This window comes from Oncorhynchus gorbuscha, linkage group LG18 (genome assembly GCF_021184085.1).
Source record: "Oncorhynchus gorbuscha isolate QuinsamMale2020 ecotype Even-year linkage group LG18, OgorEven_v1.0, whole genome shotgun sequence".
NCBI classification, from domain to species: domain Eukaryota; kingdom Metazoa; phylum Chordata; class Actinopteri; order Salmoniformes; family Salmonidae; genus Oncorhynchus; species Oncorhynchus gorbuscha.
The window spans coordinates 33,944,521-33,971,574 of record NC_060190.1 but is presented as its reverse complement, the minus strand read 5'-3'; the positions used below and the strand labels follow the sequence as shown (position 1 = coordinate 33,971,574).

General features: G+C 44.6%; 1 protein-coding gene across 1 annotated transcript in view; it reads left to right on the top strand.

Moving 5' to 3' along the window:
* LOC124004142 (voltage-dependent L-type calcium channel subunit alpha-1D-like) overlaps window positions 1-27,054 on the top strand; it is a 72,449-nt gene that overhangs the window by 15,947 nt on the left and 29,448 nt on the right. The window contains exon 4 of the mRNA XM_046312925.1: window positions 24,980-25,119. Coding sequence (XP_046168881.1) covers window positions 24,980-25,119 — 140 coding nt within the window. The remainder of the gene's footprint in view (window positions 1-24,979; window positions 25,120-27,054) is intronic.

Sequence of the window (27,054 nt, the reverse complement as noted above, 5' to 3'; positions counted from 1 at the left end):
TAATAACTAGACATTGTCTCTTCGCCTAGCTGGATCTGGCCAGAGAATTTCATCAACATCGCAGGCAATGTTGTCATTAGCAAGACACCTTGGAAAGAAATGTCTTGAATGACGAATCCATCCTTGCATTGCTGCTACCTCCATCTGGTCACAGGCCTCCTCCATGGCTTGGATGAGGGGTACCTCAGCCTGGAGACGGAGATCATATACCTTCCACCGCCATGCCGAGAAAAACTCTTCTATAGGGTTGAGGAATGGAGAGTATGGTGGAAGATATAGGACGGTGAAATGTGGATGTTGCTGAAACCAGATCTGAACCAGACCAGAGCGGTGGAAAGACACATTGTCCCAGACAACAATGTATTGCATATGATCGATTTGATTTGCTGCTGTTATGTTGTGCAATTGGTCCAAGAATGTAAGTATGAGTGCTGTGTTGTAAGGGCCCATATAGGCATGGCGGTGGAGGACCCCATTCTGTGTAATGGCTGCACAGAGTGTTATATTACCCCCACATTGCCCTGGGACATTGACTATAGCCCTGTGGCCAATGATGTTTCTTCCCCTCCTTCGTGTTCTCTTCAGGTTGAACCCAGCCTCATCTATGTAAATGAACTCATGCTGGATCTCCTCTCCATCCATTCGTAAAACTCTCAGAAAAACAGTGTCAGGCAAAATTGTGTAGTTCAGTGTAGATCTAGTATACATATTACAGTACAGTAAAAGATTATGAGACAGTATGCAAGATCACACTGCTAAAGTGAATACATACCTCTGTTTCACCCTTTCGGAATTGCGCTCGAAAGGTACTCGATAAATTTGCTTCATTTGAATATGTTTTAGGATGCGTGCCTGTGTTGATTTTGAGACCTGATGGATGTCGTTGAAAATGGTGTGGTTATTGACAATGTTAGCTTGGAGCTGCTTGAGTGTTATAGCATTGTTGGCCAAAACCATGTTTACTATCTCCCTCTCTTGCTGTTCTGTGAACATAGGAGGCCTTCCCCCTTGTCGTCCCTGACCTTCAATCCTATGTAGAAAAAAAAACTGTATACAATAGTACAGTAATTTCACAGGAAAAGGTAACAGAAGTGCTGATAGTGCATATAATACAGTACTGTAAGCAGTTACTGAAACCATGCAGATGTTTTTGATATGATGATATTTTTAGAATACCTATTTTCCAGTCTAAATGTTCTCATCACACTTGCCACTGTATACCAGCTTAGATTTGGCTGTACTCCCAGTCCAGCCTCCCTCAGCATCAGGCCGTGGTTGAAAACGTGGTCAACCAGTGTTGCGCGGATCTCATTTGTCAGATTCGGTCCTCTTTGAGCACCTTCTTGTCTTCCTCCTCCTCGTCCTCCTCGTCCTCCTTGTTCTCCTCGTTCTCCTCGTCCTCCTCCTCCTCTTTCTCCTCCTCTTTCCATTGTGCTTGAAGGCCGATGAACTCACCTGCTGCTTTTTATAGTGCTAATACACCTGATTGGTGTGTCTACAATTAAGCAAACGAGTGTTTGCCCACCTGATAACTGTGTTGAACCAATAGGTTGGAGGGTGTGGTAATTTGACAGTCAGTGCTTTGGTATTGCAAGGATGTATGTTAAGTGTGTTTAGTGTTTTGCAAATCACTGTGTGTAGAGTTTTGCAACAAGTGTGAGGTTGACAATGTGCTTATAGTTGTGCAAATATGGGCTGATGTTTTGCCTCTTGAGTGTAAGGTTTTGCTAATAGTGTACTACTTTTAATTTTAGTGTGTAAGCAATCCAAAAAAACTGTAAGAAGTCCATAAGTTGCACGGACTCACTCTGTGTGCAAAAATGGTGTTTAATATGATTTTTAAATTACTACCTCACCTCTCTACCCCACACATACAATTATCCGTAAGGCCCCTCTTTTGAGCAGTGAATTTCATTTTTGGGGCAAATCCAACACAACACATTACTGAGTTCCACTCTCCATATTTTCAAGCATAGTGGTGGCTGCATCCTGTTATGGGTAATCGTTAAAGATGCATTATGCAGAAAACGCTCTGCCATTTGGTTTCAAAATTCTAATAGTTCGTTTAATTTCAGTTTATGTGACAAAACAAGCAATTATAGATAATCATTGTACCATCTAAACCGCTGTGAAACCCCCCCAGAAATATCACATTTACATAAATATTCAGACCCTTTACTCAGTAATTTGTTGAAGCACATTTGACAGCGATTACAGCCTCAAGTCTTCTTGGGAATGACGCAGCAAGCTTGGAACACCTGTATTTGGTTAGTTTCTCCCATTCTTCTCAGCAGATCCTCTTAAGCTCTGTCAGGTAGGATGGGGAGTGTCGCTGCACAGCTATTTTCAGGTCTCTCCAGAGATGTTTGATCGGGTTCAACTCTGGCTGGGCCACTCATGGACATTCAGAGAGTTTTCCTGAAGCCACTCCTGCATTGTCTTGGCTGTGTGCTTAGGGTCGTGGTCCTGTTGGAAGGTGAACCTTCAACCCAGTCTGAGGTCCTGAGCGCTCTGGAGCAGGTTTTCATCAAGGATCTCTCCGTACTTTGAGCCGTTCATCTTTCCCTCGATCCTGACGAGTCTCCCAGACGCTGCCGCTGAAAAACATCCCACAGAATGGTGCTGCCACCACTATGCTTCACCGTAGGGATCAAGCCAGGTTTCCTCTAGACGTGAAGTTTGGCATTCAGGCCAAAGAGTTCAATCATGGTTTCATCAGACCAGAAAATCTTGATTCTCATGGTCTGAGAGTCCTTTAGGTGCCTTTCGGCAAACTCCAAGCGGGCTGTCATGTGCCTTTTACTGAGGAGTCTCTTCCGTCTGGCTACTCTACCATGAAGGCCTGATTGGCGGAGTGCTGTAGAGATCGTTGTCTTTCTCCCATCTCCACAGAGGAACTCTGGAGCTCTGTCAGAGTGACCATTGAGTTCATGGTCACCTCCCTGACCAAGGCCCTTCTCCCCCGATTGCCAAGTTTGGCCAAGCAGCCAGCACGACAGTAGGAGGTTCTAAACTTCTTCCATTTAAGAATTATGGAGGCCACTGTGTTCTTGGGGACCTTCAATGCTCCAGAAATGTTTTGGTACCCTTCCCCAGATCTGTGCCTCGACACAATCCTATCGGGGAGTCAACTTTGGTACCTTAAATGTATACCCTCCTTCTATGCTGAGTCTCCTCTTTGCACGTCTGGACATTCTCCTCCTGTTGCTGGGCAGGAACTCAAGTGGCCACTTCATCTGACATGACCTCGGCCCACATTCCTCACTCCTCACTAACCCACGGCTGTCCTACCTTACCTGTGACTGAAACCAGACTGTATACCTTCTCCTCTCCGTAGGATACACAAGATTTAACAATAACGTGTTCTGACATAATGTACATTTTCTGCACTCCCCTTTCTCGCTCAGTAGATTTCCATACACTCGGTTCTAATATGATAACATGAATAAGGATATTTCAAGTTAGAAGTTAGAATCCAACAGTGCAATAGTCAGATCACTCTGAGGAAAACGTCAGTCGACTGTTCTCGTCCTGTATAATGGATTAAAGTGAGCTAAAATAAATCTCTGCCTTTCTTTTGTTGAGTGCTTCAACTCCTTTCTTCCTCAACTTAGTCCCTGTTTCTTTGTAAGCCCTTCTCTTCATTTTCAACATATTGATACAGCCTAGTAAAGGCAGAGTTTTGATTTGAAAAGTTCTAAATAGAGTGTTGTGTTGCGCATGATGATTTATCATATTGTCAATGTCAAATGTCACGACAATTGATTTATTCATTTATCGGCCCAACCCTATATTCTCTCTTCCTCTTCCTCCTCTCCTCTGTATCCTCGGCACTCCTCATCTCTCCTGTCATGCCTCTCCTCTATAGCTCCTTCCTGATGACGTCCTTGACACACAGTTTGGAATGACTGCTCTGAAATGATCACCTGGAAAGTCTCTGTTGCACACCTTAGGCAGGAACAGTCACGCACAGTCTGAGAGAGAGTGTCCTCTCTCCGCACGCCACTGTCTGTCTGTCCTCTCCGCCCCCACCTGTCTAAAACCTCCTTCCGGTTTTAAGGTCATTTGTGACTGCTCTCTGTATGACTTGGCACTCCCGGCAAGCAGCTCCTCCTGCTGAAGGTAGCTGAGCGGAAAGTACCCCGGGAAACAATGACCTTTTCACTGTGAATATGATTCATGTTTCAACCTTCACAGGGCAACATGCACGCGGAAGAGTCCTGGCTGCTATCATTTTAGTGTGTGTGTGTCTGTTTCGCTGTTGTTGGCGAATACTACTCATTTTAATTCACCACACCCACCGGGGATGGAGAGACACTGACTCGTGGAAACTGAAATGACCTTAAATGATGGTACAGTCGGTGTACGAATAGTCTGAAATGACAGCAGTTGAACTAAATGAGGCTGAATTGACCAGAGTTGTATTGTGAATTTGGGGGACCGCAGGTGGTACCAATCAAATCAAATCAAAAGTAGTAAAAGTAGTAATAATGAGGCGAACTGCTAGAGCAGAAACACACGTGCTTTTTTTCACATGGCTGTGTGTCCTGTCAAAGGAATATGCGTGTCTGTGTTTCTGTTTATTAAAATTAATTTCACCTTTATTTAACCAGGTAGGCTAGTTGAGAACAAGTTCTCATTTACAACTGTGACCTGGCCAAGATAAAGCATAGCAGTGTGAACAGACAGCAACACAGTTTGTTTACAGATTTGTTTACAGATTTAGGGTTTTGTATGCGAGCTAACGGTAGCTAACAGTACGCTTTGACTTGCAATGAAAATGACTTTCTGACAAAATATGAAACTTATAATATCTAAAAATGTAGACAAAATGTAGACAAATTTCTGACAAAGAAAATGTTTTTTAAATGAAAAATAAATGTTTAAGTTCAAATGCCTCCCCTGTGAAGGAGTGACGTGCGACATACTCCGAGTTTCCTGAAACGAGTCACCGATGTGAAATGGCTAGCTAGTTAGCGGTGGTGCGCGCTAATAGCTTTTCAATTGGCGACGTCACTCGCTCTGAGACCTTGATTTAGTAGTTCCCCTTGCTCTGCAAGGGCCGTGGCTTTTGTGGTGGAATGGGTACCGATGCTTCGAGGGTGGCTGTTGTTGATGTGTGCAGAGGGTCCCTGGTTCGAGCCCAGGAGAGGGACGGATTGTCGCATGTGCGGTGCACTTTTGGTGCACTTTTGACAACAGTGTTTTCCTGCTAATTGTATTATGGAACAAAAAATACTGCCTCGTGTGCTTTGCTTATAATGTGAAGAAATAATAGTTTAGCAACATTTTAAGCTAAACGTTATGATTGTTTGCATGAGCATCTAGCTTTTACATGTTTTTTTTTGGGGGGGGGTGTAGCCTACGCCTACTGATTGTATGTGTTTCTATCTACTGTCCCAGAGTCAGTTTGGAATAGGCTATTTCTTTCTCGCCCAGAACGAAAACCAATAAGAATATGCCAACTGTTTTACTATGGAGGACAGTAGATTGACATAGGCTAGTGATTGTGCTGTTTGTTACCCGTCTTGTTGGCGGAGGAAAAGTAAACAAGGACTGTTACTCTAACATCTTCAAATTGTGTGATCGGGATTCGGTAAGAAGGACGCACGCCGTTGCGTCCTCGAGTTGCGTGATCTGTTGAGATGAATAACCATCATCTAAATGTGATTTCTGTCATTCTGAGCGCCGTGGGTGGACGCCCTAATCAGGGTACGCACCCAATGAATGTGGGTCTGATGAATGCCTTAAATCTCCGGTAAATTAAAATGCTGCCGATCGTGCTCCTAACGGAAACCCTGGTTTGCTTGTGCATGTGTGTTTGTGTGTACTTGTATGTACGTGTGCATGCTTGCATGCGTGCGACAGTGGCTGTAACTGTGGCTGTAACTGTGGCTGTAACTGTGGCCGGAACTGTGGCCGGAACTGTGGCTGGAACTGTGGCTGGAACTGTGGCTGGCCCGGCAGCAGTGTCTCTGGACTCCAGTGGAGAGGATGGCAGAAGTGTGTTTAGTCACTTAACAAGCTGCTCATTTGTGACTCACGCAAGGACACCCCCTGCTCGTTATCCCTTAACGTGCGTGCCCGTGCGTGCGCATGTTTTTATGTGTAGGTGGTATAGCAGGCCATTGATAGACAATACATGCCCATCCAGCCTGTCTGGTCTAGAAGGACACACTGTGCCTATTTATCCCCAGGATTCGAATGGCAATTCAGGGATCTGTATCATCTATCGTATAGGTAGGCTCCTGCAATAACCCTAATGACTAGTTGGAGGAATCAAATGATGAATTACAGAACAAATGAATGAATGAAACAGGTCATTTAACGACTATGAGAAAGTGTGTTTTATAATTATGGTGTATCAAGTGTCTCAGAGTAGGTGTTCTTACTTAGGATCAGTTTTGTCTTTTGGATCCCAATAACAAACGGTCACATGGGCAAGGAAGACCTGATCTGTAGACTAGTACAAGACTGATAGTGAGAATATGTTGAGTGTCTGATGATCAGGATGGTATCTGATTCCTCTTCTTTGCAAAGAGAGCATCTCAAGGGAGCAACAATGGATAAGGTTTCCATCGTCACACTGCCGTGACTTTTCCTCAGGTGATCTGGTGCTCAGGCGTTAATACACACGCGCGCACGCGCACACGCACCCACGCACACACACACACAAATGCATGCACATCCCTCGTTCTAAACATCTCTCCCTCGTGCCTCTCCATTTTGGAGCAGTGTGCCCAGCCCATCCCCCATTCTCATCTTTCCCCTTCTGTCTTTCAACGAGTAGGCCTCCCCACAGATGACTCACTTTGTGCCAACATGTGTGTGTCGGTTTATGCTCTTAACTCAAAGGCTGCGTTTACACAGGCAGCCAAATTTTGATATTTGTTTCACTAATTGGTGTTTTGACCAATCAGAATCGCCCTGAAAAAGAGCTGTGAAAATAATCAAATGTTATTGGTGAAAAGACAAATTAGTGGAAAAAAGCCACATCGATTTATAGATCGCAATGTTTTATCTGTCCCATTATGGCTTCTGTGAACGCACGGGCAAGGCCATCTCCATTTTAAAGTAGTCCATTTTCTTCTTCTACTACTTCTATGAGTTGGTAAACAAACTGAAAAGATCCATACTGCCACCTGGAGTGTGTTGTTTGAACAGGTATAAAGCCAAGGTTGGTGATTTACTGCCACCTGCAGTTATGGAATGTTTGCTGACAAGTGTAATTAATTAGCTAATTCCTCGTGATGACCTGAATGGAATTATGTGATCCATACGTAACCCATAGGAAGTCGCCAGTTGACAACTTCAAAATTGTGAAAGTCCGCAATGGCGTGGCCCATGTTAAAACAGGATTTTGGGCACTAGAGTCCTTTATACATCTCTATGGCTTAACTGCATCTGTGTGTGGAAGTCCAAAGTGTCTTTGTGTGAGTGTGTTTTTTGTTGTTGTTGTGGTGTGTGTGTGTGTGTGTGTGTGTGTGTGTGTGTGTGTGTGTGTGTGTGTGTGTGTGTGTGTGTGTGTGTGTGTGTGTGTGCGTGCGTGCGTGCGTGCGTGCGTGCGTGCGTGCGTGCGTGCGTGTGCGTGAGAGTATGAATGTAAGCACAGTGCTCTGAACACGTATGTCTGAATTGTACTGTGTGTCCTTGAACCACATCAGCAGCACGTTTGCCAAGTATCTATTCACACGCTGCAGTATTTGGATAATGGATTCATCCGGAAGATTAAAACATTTTTTCTCGCGTTTTGCAGTCAGTGGTTGCATCCCAAATGGCACGCTTTTCCCTACATACATTTCCCCTTTTCCCTACTTTTCACCAGGGCCCATAGGGAATAGGGTACCGTTTAGGACACAGACAGTCAGTAAGCCAGTTATGCATGGGCCCATTCCATGGTTAGGGGGGCTGCACATCACGATCACACAATTAAACAGATCATTCAGAGCTTTGATGATCAAGCTAATGAGCTCTGGAACTCTCATTAAAATTACTTTGGCTACTCTGGCCTGAATCACCTCGGCTACACAGGCCTTGCTGAGTGACTGAATAGCTGACTGGCTGGAAGATGGCTCATCTCCACAAAATAGTGAGAAACAATGAACTAATAGTAAAACCTCAATATACCCTTGGTTCTTTCTATCATTGTATGAACCCAGTGAGAGGATGCCTCAGATGATGCCATGCCTCACATAACAGTAATAACACATCAATGTAGCATTATGTCTATTTGTAGATACTTCCTCCCTTGTAAGGTACTGTATAACATATTGGGTTAGCATTAGTGATGGGAGGGGGGGAAGTTACTTTTATTTTTGACAATATACACTACCGTTTGGTGTCACTTAGAAATGCCCTTGTTTTTGAAAGAAAATCAAAAATCAAATCTATTTTGCATGAAGAAACAACCTCTCATTCATCACAAACTTTGTGAACATCTGGGTTTTCCCTCTTCGCAATGCAGAAAGACTGTATTTAATCAGTGGACACCACTCGTTTTCATTACAACACACCTGTCATAACTGTTTCCTTTACTAAAGTAGAGGTTTATTATTAGTATTGCTAAAGGTACTGCATAGGTGTAAACATACATTTCTTTAGCAAGAGGTAGTGTAGCCTAAGTGTAGCCTAAGAAAGTAGCAGAAGTGTGCAGAAAGTAGTTTTCAATGCATTTCATTGAAGGGAAACGGTCTTGAACATTTTTGTGGCTAATAACTATCATGTGGTAATGTGGCTAATAACTATCATGTGGCTGATGTGGCTAACAACTATCATGTGGCTAATGTGGCTTATAAATAACAATGTGACCAATAGCTAACAATGTGGCCAATAGCTAACAATGTGGCCAATAGCTAACAATGTGGCCAATAGCTAACAATGTGGCTAATAGCTAACAATGTGGCTAATAGCAAAACATGTGGCTAACATGTGGCTAATGTGGCTAACAGTATACATTAAAGAACTAATGGTTGCTACATTCACAGTGTAATGTTTCTGCTGGTTGAAGATAGACATCATGGCAGTGTTGGTCCATGTTAAAGATCACCTCTGCTTGTAATAACGTTGTTGTTTCCCTTCAGAGAATGACACTGACAGACACTTCATAGCTTCACCTATCCCCTCACCGCTGCACACACACACACACACACACACACACGTATGCAACTGTGCACACACCCCAATGCATACATTAACCAGTGCATACACAGTTTCTCTCACACGCACATGCACACACACACACACACACACACACACACACACACACACACACACACACACACACACACACACACACACACACACACACACACACACACACACACACACACACACACACACACACACACACACACACACACACACACACACACACACACACACACACACACACACACACACACACACACACACACACACACACACACTGCCCTCTGTGGTCAGTGTGTGTATAGCTGCTGGTGTGTAGACTATAAAATGATATGATGCTGTTGCTGGGTTACAGTGCATTAATAAACATTGTATTCAGAGAGAAACAGAGAGACAGTTATCTTTGTGAGTGGGGGAAGGGGAAGATGCAAAGGCAATGTGTCTCTCTCTTTGTCAGTAGTCATAATGGTTTGATCAGTGATCGAAGGTTATATGCACACAAAATAATCTGCACACACATACACACACGCACACACTTTCACTCGTGTAAACATGTGCATGCACACTACACGTACTGTACACCCTTGTACAAATGCAGTTGCTGTTTCTCCGGTGGATGTTGCCCTCAAGCTTAGCATAAAATGTTACTCCTCAATGAAAGAGTTTTTCTACTACTTTTGTATACCTTTTAGCCAGTAGTTCTGAGCCAGTAGGTCCCCGAAAAGTGAGTACTACGTCACGTATGTGCAAATGTGTGCACCACGTCATTGCTGTCTCTCTCACTCTTCTGTGTGTGCATTTTGCTAGCGGTCACTCTAATGGCGAGGGGCTGAAGCTCATTGGTTGAACTCAAATTGCTAGGGGGCTGTCCCACATGGGGGAAAATGTAGTGTAGGGAAAATAGCACAGCTTCCAGGAAACAGTCTCTTTCAAACAAGGGATTTCGTGGCTAATTGAGGTAAGCCAGATTATGCATGTATGAACTACACATTGACACGTCGAGCCCAAAGCAGGAGGTTAAATGTAACTAAATGGAATCGAAATTGGAATTGAAGTAATCCCCCAAAAGTAATTATTTATCAGTAGAGGGCCATAAACAGAAATGCTGTATACTCCAAGAAAGTTTCAATCTTTACCATTCTGGTGTTTCAAAAAATAAATGGCTGAGGTGGACACAAGCTCAAGTACACAGTACAAATATGATAGAAATATGAAAATATGAAATATTTATTTCCTTTTCATAAAAACTGTATGAATAAGGCTTGAAATGATTTATATGCGTTGTAAATATAGTACTGTCAAATGATAAAACAGCTAACTATGAGACTTCACCTTCCTTATAACTGTAGAATACATATTTGTATGTTTAGTGTCAGGTTTCTCTTGATCAAAACGTCTGCCACCATCGCTGTGAACGTCTCACAGAGGTCTATCGTGGCTTTCTGAACTCGTTACAAAATTGCCCTTTGTCTCATATTAATCTCATCCGTCTTTAAAATCGCTGAATTGTTTATGGCTATAAATTGATATCTGAATATGCTAAAGTGATGAAACCACTCTCTCCTGCTGCACTACGATGTAAGGATGGCAGGCATGTGCTTTGTCAGTGGCTGTGTCGTAGGGGGTTGAGCATGGAGTTGATGGACAGTCGGAAGAGCGAATTCAATGGTAGGAGGGACATCCCAGCTTCAAGTAGTTTCAGATATCACATCCCACGTTACACAGTCTCAAAATCAGTTTATAAGCGAAAACATCTACGACGTTAAAAATACGAAGTACTAGAAAAAGTTCCGTAGCTTGTCTTTAATTAGATATATTGGCCAGGCTATTTTGTTAGCAAAGAAATATGTAAAATATGTCGTTGTTGTGTCCAAAATAGCACAATTATACAATATGCATATACACACAAGCACACGTGTACGCACGGGCACGCGCACACACACACACACACACACACACACACACACACACACACACACACACACACACACACACACACACACACACACACACACACACACACACACACACACACACACACACACACACACACACACACACACACACACACACACACACACACACACACACACACACACACACACACACACACAGGATGATGCTGTGAGGAAGCACTGTGCTGGCTTCCCTTAACCCTCTGGCTGGCCTAAACTGCTATGACTGATACATAGAGACAGACAGGAGAGAGAGGGAGGGAGAGGAGAGCGAACGGTGGAGCGAGAGAAGAAGAGTCAGGGGAGAGAAAGAGAGTCATGATGACTGCTTCATCATTGTTACAAAACCAGAGCTGCAGTAGACCTGTGAAATCACACTCATTGGTGACAATGGTGACACACTTCAGTTTATATTTGTAAATGACGAAAAGGGTTGTTATTTTGTGGGATTTGTTTACCATAAATATATTGACTGGTTAATTGTGCAAATAATGCACTTATGTTTCAAGGTTTAATGTCACATGCACAAGTACAGTGGAATGCCTTTCCTGCAAGCTCTAAGCCCAACAATGCAGTATTCAATAACAATGTAATACTCAAAATAACATAAGGTAGAACAAAAACATACGAGAAATAGAAATAAGAAGAACACGAGAAAGTAAGTAAGCTACAGTGCATTCGGAAAGTATTCAGACCCCTTGACTTTTTCCACATTTTGTTACGTTACAGCCTTGTTCTAAATTTGATTAAATTGTTTTTTTCCCTCATCAATCTACACTCAATACCCCATAATGACAAAGCAAAAGCAGGTTTTTAGAAATGTTTACTATTTTATAAAAAGAATACCCTTTACTCAGTACTTTGTTGAAGCACCTTTGGCAGCGATTACAGGCTTGAGTCCTCTTGGGTATGACGCTACAAGCTTAGCACACCTTTCTTCTCTGCAGGTCCTCTCAAGCTCTGTCAGGTTGGATGGGGAGTGTCGCTGCACAGATATTTTCAGGTCTCTCCAGAGATGTTCCATCGGGTTCATGTCCAGGCTCTGTCTGGGCCACTCAAGGACATTCAGAGAGTGCTCTGGAGCAGGTTTTTATCAAGAATCTCTCTGCACTTTTCCCTTTTCATCTTTCCCTCGATCCTGACGAGCCTCCCAGTCGCTACAGCTGAAAAACTTCCCCACAGCATGATGCTGTCACCACCATGCTTCACCGTAGGGATGGTGCCAGGTTTCCTCCAGACGTGACGCTTGGCATTCAGGCCAAAGAGTTCAATCTTGTTTTCATCAGACCAGAAAATCTTGTTTCTCATGGTCTGAGAATCCTTTAGGTGGTTTTTGGCCAACTCCAAGCGGGCTGTCATGTGCCTTTTACTGAGGAGTGGCTTCCGTCTGGCCACTCTACCATAAGGGCCTGATGGTGGAGTGCTGCAGAGATGGTTCTCCTTCTGGAAGGTTCTCCCATCTCCACAGAGGAACTCTGGAGCTCTGTCAGAGTGACCATCGAGTTCTTGGTCACCTCCCTGACCAAGGCCCTTCTCCCCTGATTAATCAGTTTGGCCGGGCGGCCAGCTCTAGGAAGAGTCTTAAGAATGATGGACTGTGAGACCTTATACAGACAGGTGTGCCTTTCTAAATCATATCCAATCAATTTAATTTTCCACAGGTGGACTCCAATCAAGTTGTAGAAACATCTCAAGGATGATCAATGGAAACAGGATGCACCTGAGCTCAATTTCAAGTCTCATAGCAAAGGGTCTGAATACGGATGGGGCCACAGTGTCTCCTGACCCCTCCTGTCTCAGCCTCCAGTATTTATGCTGCAGTAGTTTATGTGTCGGGGGACTAGGGTCAGTTTGTTATATCTGGAGTACTTCTCCTGTCCTATTCGGTGTCCTGTGTGAATCTAAGTGTGCGTTCTCTAATTCTCTCCTCTCTTTCTTTCTCTCTCTCTCTCGGAGGACCTGAGCCCTAGGACCATGCCCCAGGACTACCTGACATGATGACTCCTTGCTGTCCCCAGTCCACCTGGCCGTGCTGCTGCTCCAGTTTCAACTTCCACCTGACTGTGCTGCTGCTCCAGTTTCAACTGTTCTGCCTTATTATTATTCGACCATGCTGGTCATTTATGAACATTTGAACATCTTGGCCATGTTCTGTTATAATCTCCACCCGGCACAGCCAGAAGAGGACTGGCCACCCCGCATAGCCTGGTTCCTCTCTAGGTTTCTTCCTAGGTTTTGGCCTTTCTAGGGAGTTTTTCCTAGCCACCGTGCTTCTACACCTGCATTGCTTGCTGTTTGGGGTTTTAGGATGGGTTTCTGTACAGCACTTTGAGATATCAGCTGATGTACTAAGGGCTACATAAATAAATTTGATTTGATTTGACTTGTAAATAAGGTAATTCTGTTTTTTATTTGTAATACAGTTTTGTGTCTGTAAGTGTCTGTAATCCTGTTTTCGTTTCATCATTATGGCGTATTGTGTGTAGATTGATGAGGACATTTTTTTAAATTGATAATTTTAGAATTAGGCTGCAACATAACCAAATGTGGAAAAGGTCAAAAGGGGTCTGAATACTTTCCCGAATGCACTGTACATACAGGGTCAGTTCCAATACCATATGTACAATGTGCAGGGATACTGGAGCGAAAGAGGTAGATATGTATAGGGGTAAGGTGACTAGGCATCAGGATATATGATAAACGGGAGTAGCAGCGGCATATAGGACGTTCGTATGTGAGTGGGTGTGTGGAGTCAGTTCAAATGTGTGTGCATATTATGTGTGTGTGTGAGCAAATGACGAAGTGAGTGTTTTCTGTGTGTGTGTTGGTGTGTCAGTGTGCGTGAGTGTGTAGGGCCCTGTGAGTGTGTAGGGCCCTGTGAGTGTGCGTAGAGACAGTGCAAAAATACAAATAAAATACAAGTCTGTGTAGACATTTTGTTAGTTATTAGTTAGCTAGTAAGCAGCCTTGTGGCTTAGGGATAGAAGCTGTAAAGATCTGCAAGGTGCACATAACACCTTGGACCAGGGCTAGTTCTGTCCCTCTGCTAATGACACGACGCGCGGCTTTAAGGGTTGTGTGTAAGTTGAAGGCAGTTGGAGAATGCAGGTGGAGCATGCAGCTGGGTTGCATGTTGTTTCGTTGTCTCTGTGGAGGCAGAGTGATCCTGGCCGTACAGTGATATTAAAAAGGCGTGATGTCACGAAGTGAGACACCGTGTGAGCCTGGCCCTCCGACACATGCACAGATTTGCTGTACCACGCACGCTCCTTGTGTCCCCCACTCACCACTCTCAGGTGATCGTGTGATACATCCTCTTTTTGTTCTCAAAGATGGTGGATAAATGAAGAGTTCACTCGGGCCATTTGCAATTGAAAAAGATGGTCAGTCCGGGCTGCTTAACAGGGAGACTCTCCTATAGACACAAATGCAATAGCAGCTTGGTCTGGTCTCCTTAGTTCATTGTCTTTCTTTGAACCAGAGAAAAACAGTGAGTAGGGTGTCTCGCTTCCTCTTCCGTCTCTGGTGTACTTACTTTCCGCTCTCAGGTGATCATGTGATCAACTGTACTGGGGCCATGGATTATTTCGTAATAATTTTGTGATATAAATATAAATGTACAATATTGAAGCCAATGGCACTTATTGGTGATAGTCATGTAATGTGATTGCTAATGAAATAGTTTAACAGTCTAGCGATTTCATCCAAATCAATCAATCTATCATATGTATTTATAAAGCCCTTCTTACATCAGCTGATGTCACAAAGTGCTGTACAGAAACCCAGCCCAAAACCCCAAACAGCAAGCAATGCAGGTGTAGAAGCACGGTGGCTAGGAAAAACTCCCTAGAAAGGCCAGAATCTAGGAAGAAACATAGAGAGGAACCAGGCTATGAGGGGTGGCCAGTCCTGTGCCGGGTGGGGATTATAACAGAACATGGCTAAAATGTTCAAATGTTCATAGATGACCAGCAGGGTCAAATAATAATAATCACAGTGGTTGTCGAGGGTGCAACAGGTCAGCACTTCAGGAGTAAATATCAGTTGGCTTTTCATAGCTGATCATTCAGAGTATCTCTACCGCTCCTGCTGTCTCTAGAGAGTTGAAAACAGCAGGTCTGGGACAAGTAGCACGTCCGGTGAACAGGTCAGGGTTCCATAGCCGTAGGCAGAACAGTTGAAACTGAAGCAGCAGAACGGCAAGGTGGACTGGGGCCAGCAAGGAGTCATCATGCCAGGTAATCCTGAGGCATGGTCCTAGGGCCTCCGAGAGAGAGAGAGAGAAAGAAAGAAAATTAGAGAGAGCATACTTAAATTCACACAGGACACCGGATAAGACAGGACAAATACTCCAGATACATAAACTACTGCAGCATAAATACTGGAGGGTGAGACAGGCGTGGTCGGGAGACACTGTGGCCCTGTCCGACGATACCCCCGGACAGGGCCAAACAGGCAGGACATAACCCCACCCACTTTGCCCACTTTTCCAAAGCACAGCCCCCACACCACTAGAGGGATATCTTCAACCACCAACTTACCATCCTGAGACAAGGCCGAGTATAGCCCACAAAGATCTCCGCCACGGCACAACCCAAGGGGGGGCGCCAACCCGGACAGGAAGATCACGTCAGTGACTCAACCCACTCAAGTGACGCACCCCTCCTAGAGACAGCATGGAAGAGCACCAGTAAACCAGTGACTCAGCCCCTGTAATAGAGTTAGAGGCAGAGAGAGGGGAACCGGCCAGGCAGAGACAGCAATGGAGGGTCATTGCTCCAGTGCCTTTCCGTTCACCAAGACACTCCTGGGCCAGACTCCACTTAATCATAGGACCTACTGAAGAGATAAGTCTTCAATAAAGACTTAAAGGTTGATACCGAGTCTGCGTTTCTCACATGGGTAGGCAGACCATTCCATAAAAATTGAGTTCTATAGGAGAAAGCCCTGCCTCCAGCTGTTTGCTTAAAAATTCTACTGACAGTATTTTTTGATTTTTTAAAATGTTACCTTTATTTAACTTGTCAAGTCAGTTCAGCACAAATTCTTATTTTCAATGATGGCCTAGGAACAGTGGGTTAACTGCCTGTTCAGGGGCAGAATGACAGATTTGTACCTTGTCAGCTCGGGGATTTGAACATGCAACCTTCCGGTTACTAGTCCAACGCTCTAACCACTAGGCTAGGCCTGCGTCTTGTGACCGTAGCATACGTGTAGGTATGTACAGCAGGACCAAATCGGAAAGATAGGTAGGAACAAGTCCATGTAATGCTTTGTAGATTAGCAGTAAAACCTTGAAATCAGCCCTTGCCTTAACAGGAAGCCAGTGTAGAGCGTTTAGCACTGGAATAATATGATCACATTTTTTGGTTCTAGTCAAGATTCTAGCAGCCGTGTTTAGCACTAACTAAAGTTTATTTAGTGCTTAATCCGGGTAGCCAGAAAGTAGAGCATTGCAGTAGTCTAACCTAGAAGTGACAAAAGCATGGATACATTTTTATGCATAATTTTTGGACGTAAAGTTTTACATTTTTGCAATGTTACGTAGATGGAAAAAAGCTGTCTGTGAAACAGTCTTGATATGTTCGTCAAAATAGAGATCAGGGTCCAGAGTAATGCTGAGGTCCTTCACAGTTTTATTTGAGACGACTGTACCACTATCAAGATTAATTGTCAGATTCAACAGAAGATCTCTTTATTTCTTGGGACCTAGAACAAGCATCTCTGTTTTGTCTGAGTTTAAAAGTAGAACATTTGCATCCATCCAGTTCCTCATGTCTGAAACACAGGCTTCCAGGGTGGGCAATTATGGGGCTTCACCATGTTCCATTGAAATGTACAGCTGTGAGTCATCCGCATAGCAGTGAAAGTTAGCATTGTGTTTCCGAATGACATCACCAAGAGGTAAAATATATAGTGAAAACAATAGTCGTCCTAAAACGGAGCTTTGAGGAACACCACATTTTACAGTTGATGTGTCAGAGGACAAACAATCCACAGAGACAAACTGATATCTTTCCGACAGATAAGATCTAAACCATGCCGGAACTTGTCCGTGTAGACCATTTTGGGTTTTCAATCTCTCCAGAAGAATGTGGTGATCCATGGTATCAAAAGCAGCACTAAGGTCTAGGAGCAAGAGGACAGATGCAGAGCATTGGTCTGACGCCATTAAAAGGTAATTTACCACCTTCACAAGTGGCCTATAAGATTCAATATAGGCCAAAAAAAATTAAAAAATTCTGGGTCAGGGTTGGGCTTTTTCAAGAGAGGCTTTATTACTGACACTTTTAGTGAGTTGGGTACACATCCGGTGGATAGAGAGCCGTTTATTATGTTCAACATAGGAGGGCCAAGCACAGGAAGTAGCTCTTTCAGAAGTTTAGTTGGAATAGGGTCCAGTATGCAGCTTGAAGGTTGAGAGACCATGATTTTTTAAATCAATGTGTCAAGAGATATAGTACTAAAAAACTTGAGTGTCTCCATTGATCCTAGGTCCTGGCAGAGTTGTGCAGACTCGGGACAACTGAGATTTGGAGGAATATGCAGATTTAAAGAGGAGTCTGTAATTTGCTTTCTAATGAGCATGATCTTTTCCTCAAAGAAGTTCATGAATTTATCACTGCTGAAGTGAAAGCCATCCTCTCATGGGGAATGCTGCTTTTTAGTTAGCTTTCTGACAGTATCAAAAATAAATTTGGGGTTGTTCTTATTTTCCACAATTATGTTGGGAAAATAGGATGATGGAGCAGCAGTGAGGGCTCTTCGATACTGCACGGTACTGTCTTTCCAAGCTAGTTGGAAGACTTCCAGTTTGGTGTAGCTCCATATTCGTTCCAATTTTTCTGGAATCTTGCTTCAGAGCTCTGGTATTTTCTGTACACCATGGAGCTAGCTTCTTATGAAACATGTTTCTTTTTGTTTTTAGGGGTGCGACGGCATCTAGGGTATTACGCAAGGTTAAATTGAGTTCCTCAGTTAGGTGGTTAACTGATTTTTGTACTCTGACGTCCTTGGGTAGGCGGAGGGAGTCTGGAAGGGCGTCTAGGAATCATTGGGTTGTCAGAGAATTTATAGCACGGTTTTGATGATCCTTGGTTGGGGTCTGAGCAGATTAGTTGTTGCGATTGCAAACGTAATAAAATGGTGGTCCGATAGTCCAGGATTATGAGGAAAAACATTCAGATTCACAACGTTTATTCCACGAGACAAAACTAGGTCCAGAGTATGACTGTGGCCGTGAGTTGGTCCGGAGACATGTTGGACAAAACCCACTGAGTCGATGATGGCTCCGAAAGCCTTTTGGAGTGGGTCTGTGGACTTTTCCATGCGAATATTAAAGTCACCAAAAATTACAATATTATCTGCCATGACTACGAGGTCCGATGGGAATTCAGGGAACTCAGTGAAGAACGCTGTATATGGCCCAGGAGGCCTGTAAACAGTAGCTATAAAAAGTGATTGAGTAGGCTGCATAGATTTCATGACTAGAAGCTCTAAAGACGTTTTTTTTTGTAAATTGACATTTGCTATCATAAATGTTAGCAACACCTCCGCCTTTGCGGGATGCGCGGTGGATATGGTCACTAGTGTAACCAGGAGGAGAGGCCTCATTTAACACTGTAATTTCATCAGGCTTAAGCCATGTTTCAGTCAGGCCAATCACATCAAGATTATGATCAGTGATTAGTTCATTGACTGTAACTGCCTTGGAAGTGAGGGATCTAACATTAAGTAGCCCTATTTTGAGATGTGAGGTATCATGATCTCTTTCAGTAATGGCAGGAATGGAGGAGGTCTTAATTCCAGTGAGATTGCTAAATCGAACATCGCCATGTTTAGTTTTGCCCAAACCAGGTCGAGGCACAGACACGGTCTCAATGTAGATAGCTGAGCTGACTACACTGACTGTGCTAGTGGCAGACTCCACTCAGCTAGCAGGCTGGCAAATAGCCTGTTGCCTGGCCTGCACCCTATCTCATTGTGGAGCTAGGGGAGTTAGAGCCCTGTCTATGTTTGTAGATAAAATGAGAGCACCCTTCCAGCTAGGATGGAGTCCGTCACCCCTCAACAGGCCAGGCTTGGTCCTGAAAGAGGGCCAATTATCTACAAAATATTTTGGGAGGGGCAGAAAAGAGTTTTCAACCAGCGATTGAGTTGTGAGACTCTGCTGTCGAGCTCATCACTCCCCCCTAACTGGGAGGGGGCCAGAGACAATTACTCGATGCCCGACACATCTTTCTAGCTGATTTTTACACACTCAAGCTATGTGGAGCTTGGTGACCTCTGACTGTTTCATCTTAGCATCGTTGGCACCGACGTGGATAACAATATCCCTATACTCTCTACACTCGCCATGAAATCACCTGTGTTAAAGAAATGACCAATACAATGAGTTTGAAATGTAATAAAGGCTTAACATACCGGTCGATCGACTGGAACCTAATTCTTTCTCAACATTGCAATGTCACACTGTATTGTCTACATCCCTCCGTCAATCCCATATCAGCGCACTCCAATTAAACAAAACACTGCTTCGTTTAGTTCATTGAGAACCAAACCTAAGCAAACGGGCCATAACCCGGGGAGAGACCTATGTGAACTTGTCCAATAAGAAATGCTCATTTTCATTTTCCGTTGCCAAACGTTTCGCTATGATTTGCCCTGATGAATAGGACCCATGACTTCTTCATGATGAGATTTAGCTGCCTCGTGTGTCGTTCTGCGAGCTGTGTCTGCGGTGTTCATAGACTGGTTACTTCAATCATTTTGTATCTTCTCTATAGTTCATAGTTACCGCAATCACCTCGACTAACCGGTGCCCCCACTTAGCACATTGACTCTGTACTGGTAACCCCTGTATATAGCCTCGCTATTGTTATTTTACTGCTGCTCTTGAATTATTATTCAATATTTTTTTTTACATGTATTTTCTTAAAACTGCATTATTGGTTAAGGGTTTGTAAGTAAGCATTTCACTGTGAGGTCTACACCTGTTTTTATTCGGCGCATGCGACAAATACAATTTGATTTGATTTGACATGGCCAGTGATGCTATGTGATGCTATGTAAAACTGTCTGTACATGGTTCAGTGGGTTGGGTTAGCTTCCCCCTTGATTATATGAGGAGAGCTCTTTCTCTCTGAGTCTCATGCACTGTGTTATTGCCTTCAGACACGAGAGAGAGGAAGGGGGGGATACCTAGTCAGCTGCACAACTGGATGCATTCAACTGAAATGTGCCTTCCGCATTTAACCCTACCCTTCTGAGCATTCCCCCTGTGGCAGGCTAGAGACAGGGCAACACAGGTTACATGAGGAACGTGTGTGTGAGTGTGCCTGCGTGTTGTCGGTGTACACGTGTGTGGAAGTGTTTAACTGTTTTGACAGGACCGTGTGTCCATCTGTGTGTGCGTGTGTATGTGTGTGTGTGTGTGTGTGTGTGTATGCTTGCTGTGCATGCTTGCTGTGCGTGTGTGCGTGCGTGTGTGCATGGGGGGGCTGCGGGAGCTTGTAAGAATGTTCTGTTAGTATCTGTGTTTTGTATGTATGAGAGGAGTGCATACTGTACAGCTCTTTACAGCACAAATAAGCTCTGCCATTAGTCAGAGATATTTATGGCCTACCCCACAGGCCTCACTATCCCCTCTCTATCTCTGCCTCTCTCTCTCTCTGTCCCACTCTGCCCCTATTTCTCTATCTCTGCCTCTCTCTCTCTGTCCCGCTCTGCCCCTATCTATCTATCTATCTATCTATCTATCTATCTATCTATCTATCTATCTATCTATCTATCTATCTATCTATCTATCTATCTATCTATCTATCTATCTATCTATCTATCTATCTATCTATCTATCTATCTATCTATCTATCTATCTATCTATCTATCTATCTATCTATCTATCTATCTATCTATCTATCTCTGCCTCTCTCTCTCTGTCCCTATCTATCTATCTATCTATCTATCTATCTATCTATCTATCTATCTATCTATCTATCTATCTATCTATCTATCTATCTATCTATCTATCTATCTATCTATCTATCTATCTATCTATCTATCTATCTATCTATCTATCTATCTATCTATCTATCTATCTATCTATCTATCTATCTATCTATCTATCTATCTATCTATCTATCTATCTATCTATCTATCTATCTATCTATTTCTGCCTCTCTCTCTCTGTCCTGCTCTGCCCCTATCTCTCTATCTCTGCCTCTCTCTCTCTGTCCCGCTCTGCCCCATCTCCCTATTTCTGCCTCTCTCTCTCTCTGTCCCGCTCTGCCCCTATCTCTCTATCTCTGCCTCTCTCTCGCTATCCCACTCTGCCCCTATCTCTCTATCTCTGCCTCTCTCTCTCTGTCCCGCTCTGCCACTCTCAATAGAATGGCAGTGGTAGGCCGAAAGCCCCGCTCAACCTTTTACAGTGGTAACAAAGGGGCCCATGTCTCTTTCACTGGGCTAAGTGCTTCACTCAATCGGCAGTAAACTGTTGGCAAAATGAGCCCTGCAGCCCAGAGTGCTCTGTATGGTGTCTACAGAGCACTGGGATTAAGGACTCGGGAGTCGGGAGTCGGGAGTCGGGAGTCGGGAGTCGGGAGTGAGAGTGAGAGTGAGAGTGAGAGTGAGAGTGAGAGTGAGAGTGAGAGTGAGAGAGAGAGAGAGAGCGAGAGAGAGAATGGAGTCAGAGGTCCAGCATGTGAAGAGTTAAATGGCTTTGTTTAACATTCACTCTCTGAACACTGCCTCTGGCCAGCAGGACCACTGATTTTAGAATAGGTAACAATAGATATGATATGGGTCTGTAGAAAGCAGCGGATGGAACCAAGCTAGCTAGCACACGATTTGGTTATGGCTTTGAAAACAGCGAAAGACAGACAGACAGACAGACAGACAGACAGACAGACAGACAGACAGACAGACAGACAGACAGACAGACAGACAGACAGACAGACAGACAGACAGACAGACAGACAGACAGACAGACAGACAGACAGACAGACAGACAGACAGACAGACAGACAGACAGACAGACAGACAGACAGACTTTATGCTGTGTCCACACTGTATAAACTGCATGCTGGGTGGCTGCTGTGCCTCGTCTATAATGGAGGGAGGGAGGGAGGGAGGGTGAAAGGGGTCCCAGCCCAGCCCTCTCACCTGTCACACGCTGGAGACTCACATCTTCCTCACTAGCTTTAAGCGCCAGCTGTCAGAGCAGCTTACAGATCACTGCACCTGTACATAGCCCATCTGTAAACAGCCCATCTATCTACCTACCTCATCCCCATACTAGTATTTATTTATTTATTTTGCTCATTTGCACCCCAGTATGTCTACCTGCACATTCATCTTCTGCCGATCTACCATTCCAGTGTTTAAATGCTATATTGTAATTACTTCGCCACCATGGACTATTTATTTCCTTCACTTACCTCATTTGAACTCACTGTATATAGACTTTCTGTATTATTGACTGTATGTTTTGTTTATTCCATGTGTAACTGTTGTTGTATGTGTCGAATTACTCCGCTTTATCTTTGCCAGGTCGCAGTTGCAAATGAGAACTTGTTCTCAACTACCTTACCTGGTTAAATAAAGGTGAAATAAAATAAATTAAATAAAACATGTCGCTGGGGCCGACCTGGGAGTGTCCTGAACAGCTGAGTCACACTTTGGCCCCACTCATGGCTGCTGAGTGGAGAAACTGGACGCATTCAACTGAAATGTGTCTTCCGCATTTAACCCTACCTCTCTGAGCATTCCCCCTGTGGCAGGCTAGAGACAGGGCAACACCGGCTGCGTGAGGACCGTGCGCGCGCGTGTGTGTGTGTGTGTGTGTGTGTGTGTGTGTGTGTGTGTGTGTGTGTGTGTGTGTGTGTGTGTGTGTGTGTGTGTGTGTGTGTGCCTGCGTGCCGCTGGTGTGGCCGGAACGGAGCAAATGGAGTGACGTCAAACACCTGGAAACCATGATACCATTCCACTGATTCCGTTCCAGACATTACCACCAGCCCGTTCTCCCCAATTAAGGTGCTACCAACCTCCTGGGCTGTATACAAACACACTCACTCAGTCACTACGCTGATGCTGACCTGTCTCAGCCAGCATCTGTCTCTCCCTATCCTGTCCTTCCTGTCTACAGTACCTACCACAGCAAGACACTCACCATGGTGACTCCAAGTTATCCCGTCTATGCGGACCTCGTAAACTGTGTTTTGTACTTCCTGGGTCACATTGGATGGGCCCGCGCCCGAGTGTCTGTCTGTTTTCGACCTGTGTCATGTCGGGTCATTGTTGAGATGGGATTAGTTGATTGGTTCGAATCTGATGAAGTCAGAGCTCTGTCTGTTGTTCCCGACTGAATACAGCCGCTTTGAGGTGGTGGCCAGGGCAAAATGTACCTCAAACGTGCCCCTGTGGGCCCCGGGTCAAAAGTTAGGGAACGGGATGCCATTTGGGACGCAGGCCCAGGGGGATTCTAGAACGAAACCATGCTCCAGTTGGAAGATTTGAGTTGCTTCATTCCGCCAGGTAGCAGCCAGGCCTGATGGTGGGGTTGTGGTGGTCAGCTGTCTGGACAGTGCTGCAGCGGGCCGAGGGAAACACTTTGTACAACGTTGATCAACTGGATGAACTGTATCCCTCTGTGTGTGTGTGTGTGTGTGTGTGTGTGTGTGTGTGTGTGTGTGTGTGTGTGTGTGTGTGTGTGTGTGTGTGTGTGTGTGTGTGTGTGTGTGTGTGTGTGTGTGTGTGTGTGTGTGTGTGCGCCTGCGTGTGTGTGTGTTGGTAAGTGTGTGTGTGTGTGTCCGTTTGCGTGCGTGCGTGCCTGTGTTTGTGTACCTGCATGTGTGTGTGTTTGTGTACCTGTGTGTGTGTGTGTGTGTGTGTGTGTGTGTGTGTGTGTGTGTGTGTGTGTGTGTGTGTGTGTGTGTGTGTGTGTGTGTGTGTGTGTGTGTGTGTGTGTGTGTGTGTGTGTGTGTGTGTGCGTGCGTGTCCAGGTCTTCCCTTCATTGCAGCCATCACGGTTATTGGCGTTTATGTAACAGTGAGAGAATTTACAGTTTTCTATCCCTTTTGTCTCTCTACGGTTGTCATTGCCTCTCTCCAGTGAATACATTCCAGAACCAGAGAAATGACCTAAATGGATTATGTGTGTTTAGCTTGTGTGTACTGTGTGGGGATTAGACTTGGGCGATATACCGTTAATACCGTATTCCCCGGGTATTTTGAAATACCAACGGCTGCGGGGGTTTGTGCTACGCCACCACTTAGAACAATACGTATGTAACTATAAGAAATCTAAGACGTGTCAAATAAATGACATCCATCTCAGGGCTCCAGCAATGCATTTAGTTTGCTAACTGGCTAGCTACTGTAAGTGACTAAATGTCAACATCAAGCTTCTTGGTTTACAGCAGAGACATTCAAATCCACTCCCGGATCAAGATTCCTGTTGCCTAAATTGTTTTGTGCGTAGTTTTTAAAATTATTATTGTAGAATACAAAAAATGTATAGAGCACCTTGTGTGTATTTACGGGAATACCGTGTACTCCGGTATGGCACAGAAACAGTATGACGGTAGGAAAATTGGTATCCCGCCCAACCCTAGTGTATACTGTGTGTGTGTGTGTGTTAATATTCTAATATTCTAATATGAACGGTCACTACTGTATAATAAATCATTAGTATGGCCCAACGCCCATAGTGACATATTGTTTTCTTTTCCTCTCTCTCTCTCTCTCTCTCTCTCTCTCTCTCTCTCTCTCTCTCTCTCTCTCTCTCTCTCTCTCTCTCTCTCTCTCTCTCTCTCTCTCTCTCTCTCTCTCTCTCTCTCTCTCTCTCTCTCTCTCTCTCTCTCTCTCTCTCTATGCAGGAAACGGTAGAACATGTCTTCCTCGTCATTTTCACTATTGAAACCTTTCTGAAGATTATCGCCTACGGTTTAGTGGCGCACCAGAACGCGTATGTGAGAAACGGATGGAACATGCTGGATTTTGTCATCGTCGTTGTCGGGTAGGTATCTCCAATCTTCCTTACTCTCCAGCCGCTCATTCAACTGGAATTCATCTGAAGGGCTACAAGGATTTTCAATAGTATGGACTTCCTCAGTTCTGATTGTGTTGTGAAGTACTTCATTAAATAGTCTCGGCGTAGGAGTGCTGATCTAGGATCAGGTCCCACCTGTCCATTCATGATAATTTGCAAGGCAAATCTGATTCCAGAACAGCACTTATGCTCAGACACTGAGAAGCTTGATGAATACAGGCCCAGGGCATTTTTTCTGTTTCAGTATAGGATTTGAATTTGAACTGCAGCTCCTCATTTGAGCCTGACTGTGTACTTGTTTGTGACAGTGGTTGAGTTGGTTCATTCCCGGGCCCTGGTCAAAAGTAGTACACTCTTATATAGGGAATAGGGTGCCATTCCGGATGTGTTTACTGTCGGTGTACTAATATGGACGGACCCTCATCCACTTACAGTATATGACCCAGAAAAGACATGGAGGATAAATCACAACTTTACCACCACTGGAGTGACTCACCATCACGACATGTTCCATTGCTCCTCTCCTACCCTCGCTTCCTTTTCTCTCTCATTTCATATTCTCCCTTTGTTTCTCCTCTCTCTCTCTCTCTCTCTCTCTCTCTCTCTCTCTCTCTCTCTCTCTCTCTCTCTCTCTCTCTCTCTCTCTCTCTCTCTCTCTCTCTCTCTCTCTCTCTCTCTCTATATATATATATCTTTATCTTCCTTTCCTTACCTTTTCTCTCTCTCTCTCTCTCTCTATCTTTTCTTCCTTTCCTTTCCTTTCCTCTTCTCTCTCTCTCTCTCTTTCTCTCTCTCTCTCTCTCTCTCTCTCTCTCTCTCTCTCTCTCTCTCTCTCTCTCTCTCTCTCTCTCTCTCTCTCTCTCTCTCTCTCTCTCTCTCTCTCTCTCTCTCTCTCTCTCTCTCTTTCTCCTTTCCTCCTCTCTATCTCCCTCCCTCCCTCCCTCCCTCCCTCCCTCCCTCCCTCCCTCCCTCCCTCCCTATCTCTCCCCCTCCCTATCTCCCTATCTCTATCCCTCCCCATCTCCCTATCTCTCCCTCATACCCTATTTCCCTGCCCCCTCCCTATCTCCCCATCTCCCCATCTCCCTCCCTCTCTCCTCTAATACACACACAGTCCAGTGGGTAGCTAGGTCAGATCTGTGCCTGTATGCGGCATGTGGGTTGATCTGTCATGCAGTCAGATGCAGAGAGATGCATCCTGCTAGGATGACTGACTGACTGACTACAGCACACGCATTGAAATTATCATAGAAACGGAACACTAAGATAATCCCTGTCGATATCCAAATATAGACGTGTCGATATCCTCACAACTGAAATGGACACACTAAAATACTGCACGCAGGCCAAATGACTGCACAAAGTACACTACATGACCAAATGTATGTGGACATCTGCTCGACAAACATCTCTTTCCAAAATCATGGGCATTAATATGGAGTTGGTCCACCTCTTTGCTGCTATAACAGCCTCCACTCTTCTGGGAAGGCTTTCCACTAGATGTTGGAACATTGCTGCCGGGACATGCTTCCAGTTAGCTACAAGAGCATTGGGCACTGATGTTGGGCGATTAGGCCTGGCTCGCAGTCGGCATTCAAATTCATCCCGAAGGTGTTCGATGGGGTTGAGGTCAGAGCTCTGTGCATGCCAGTCAAGTTCTTCCACACCGGTCTCGACAAAGCATTTCTGTATGGACCTCTCTTTGTGCATTGGGGAATTGTCATGATGAAACAGGAAAGAGCCTTCCCCAAACTGTTGCCACAAAGTTGGAAGTTGTAGCGTTAAGATTTCCCTTCACTGGAAGTAAGGGTCCTAGCATGGCGGTGTACTCAATTTTAAACACCTGTGCGTGTGCGTGTGCGCGTGCGCGTGTGCGTGTGCGTGTGTGTGTGTGTGTTTGTG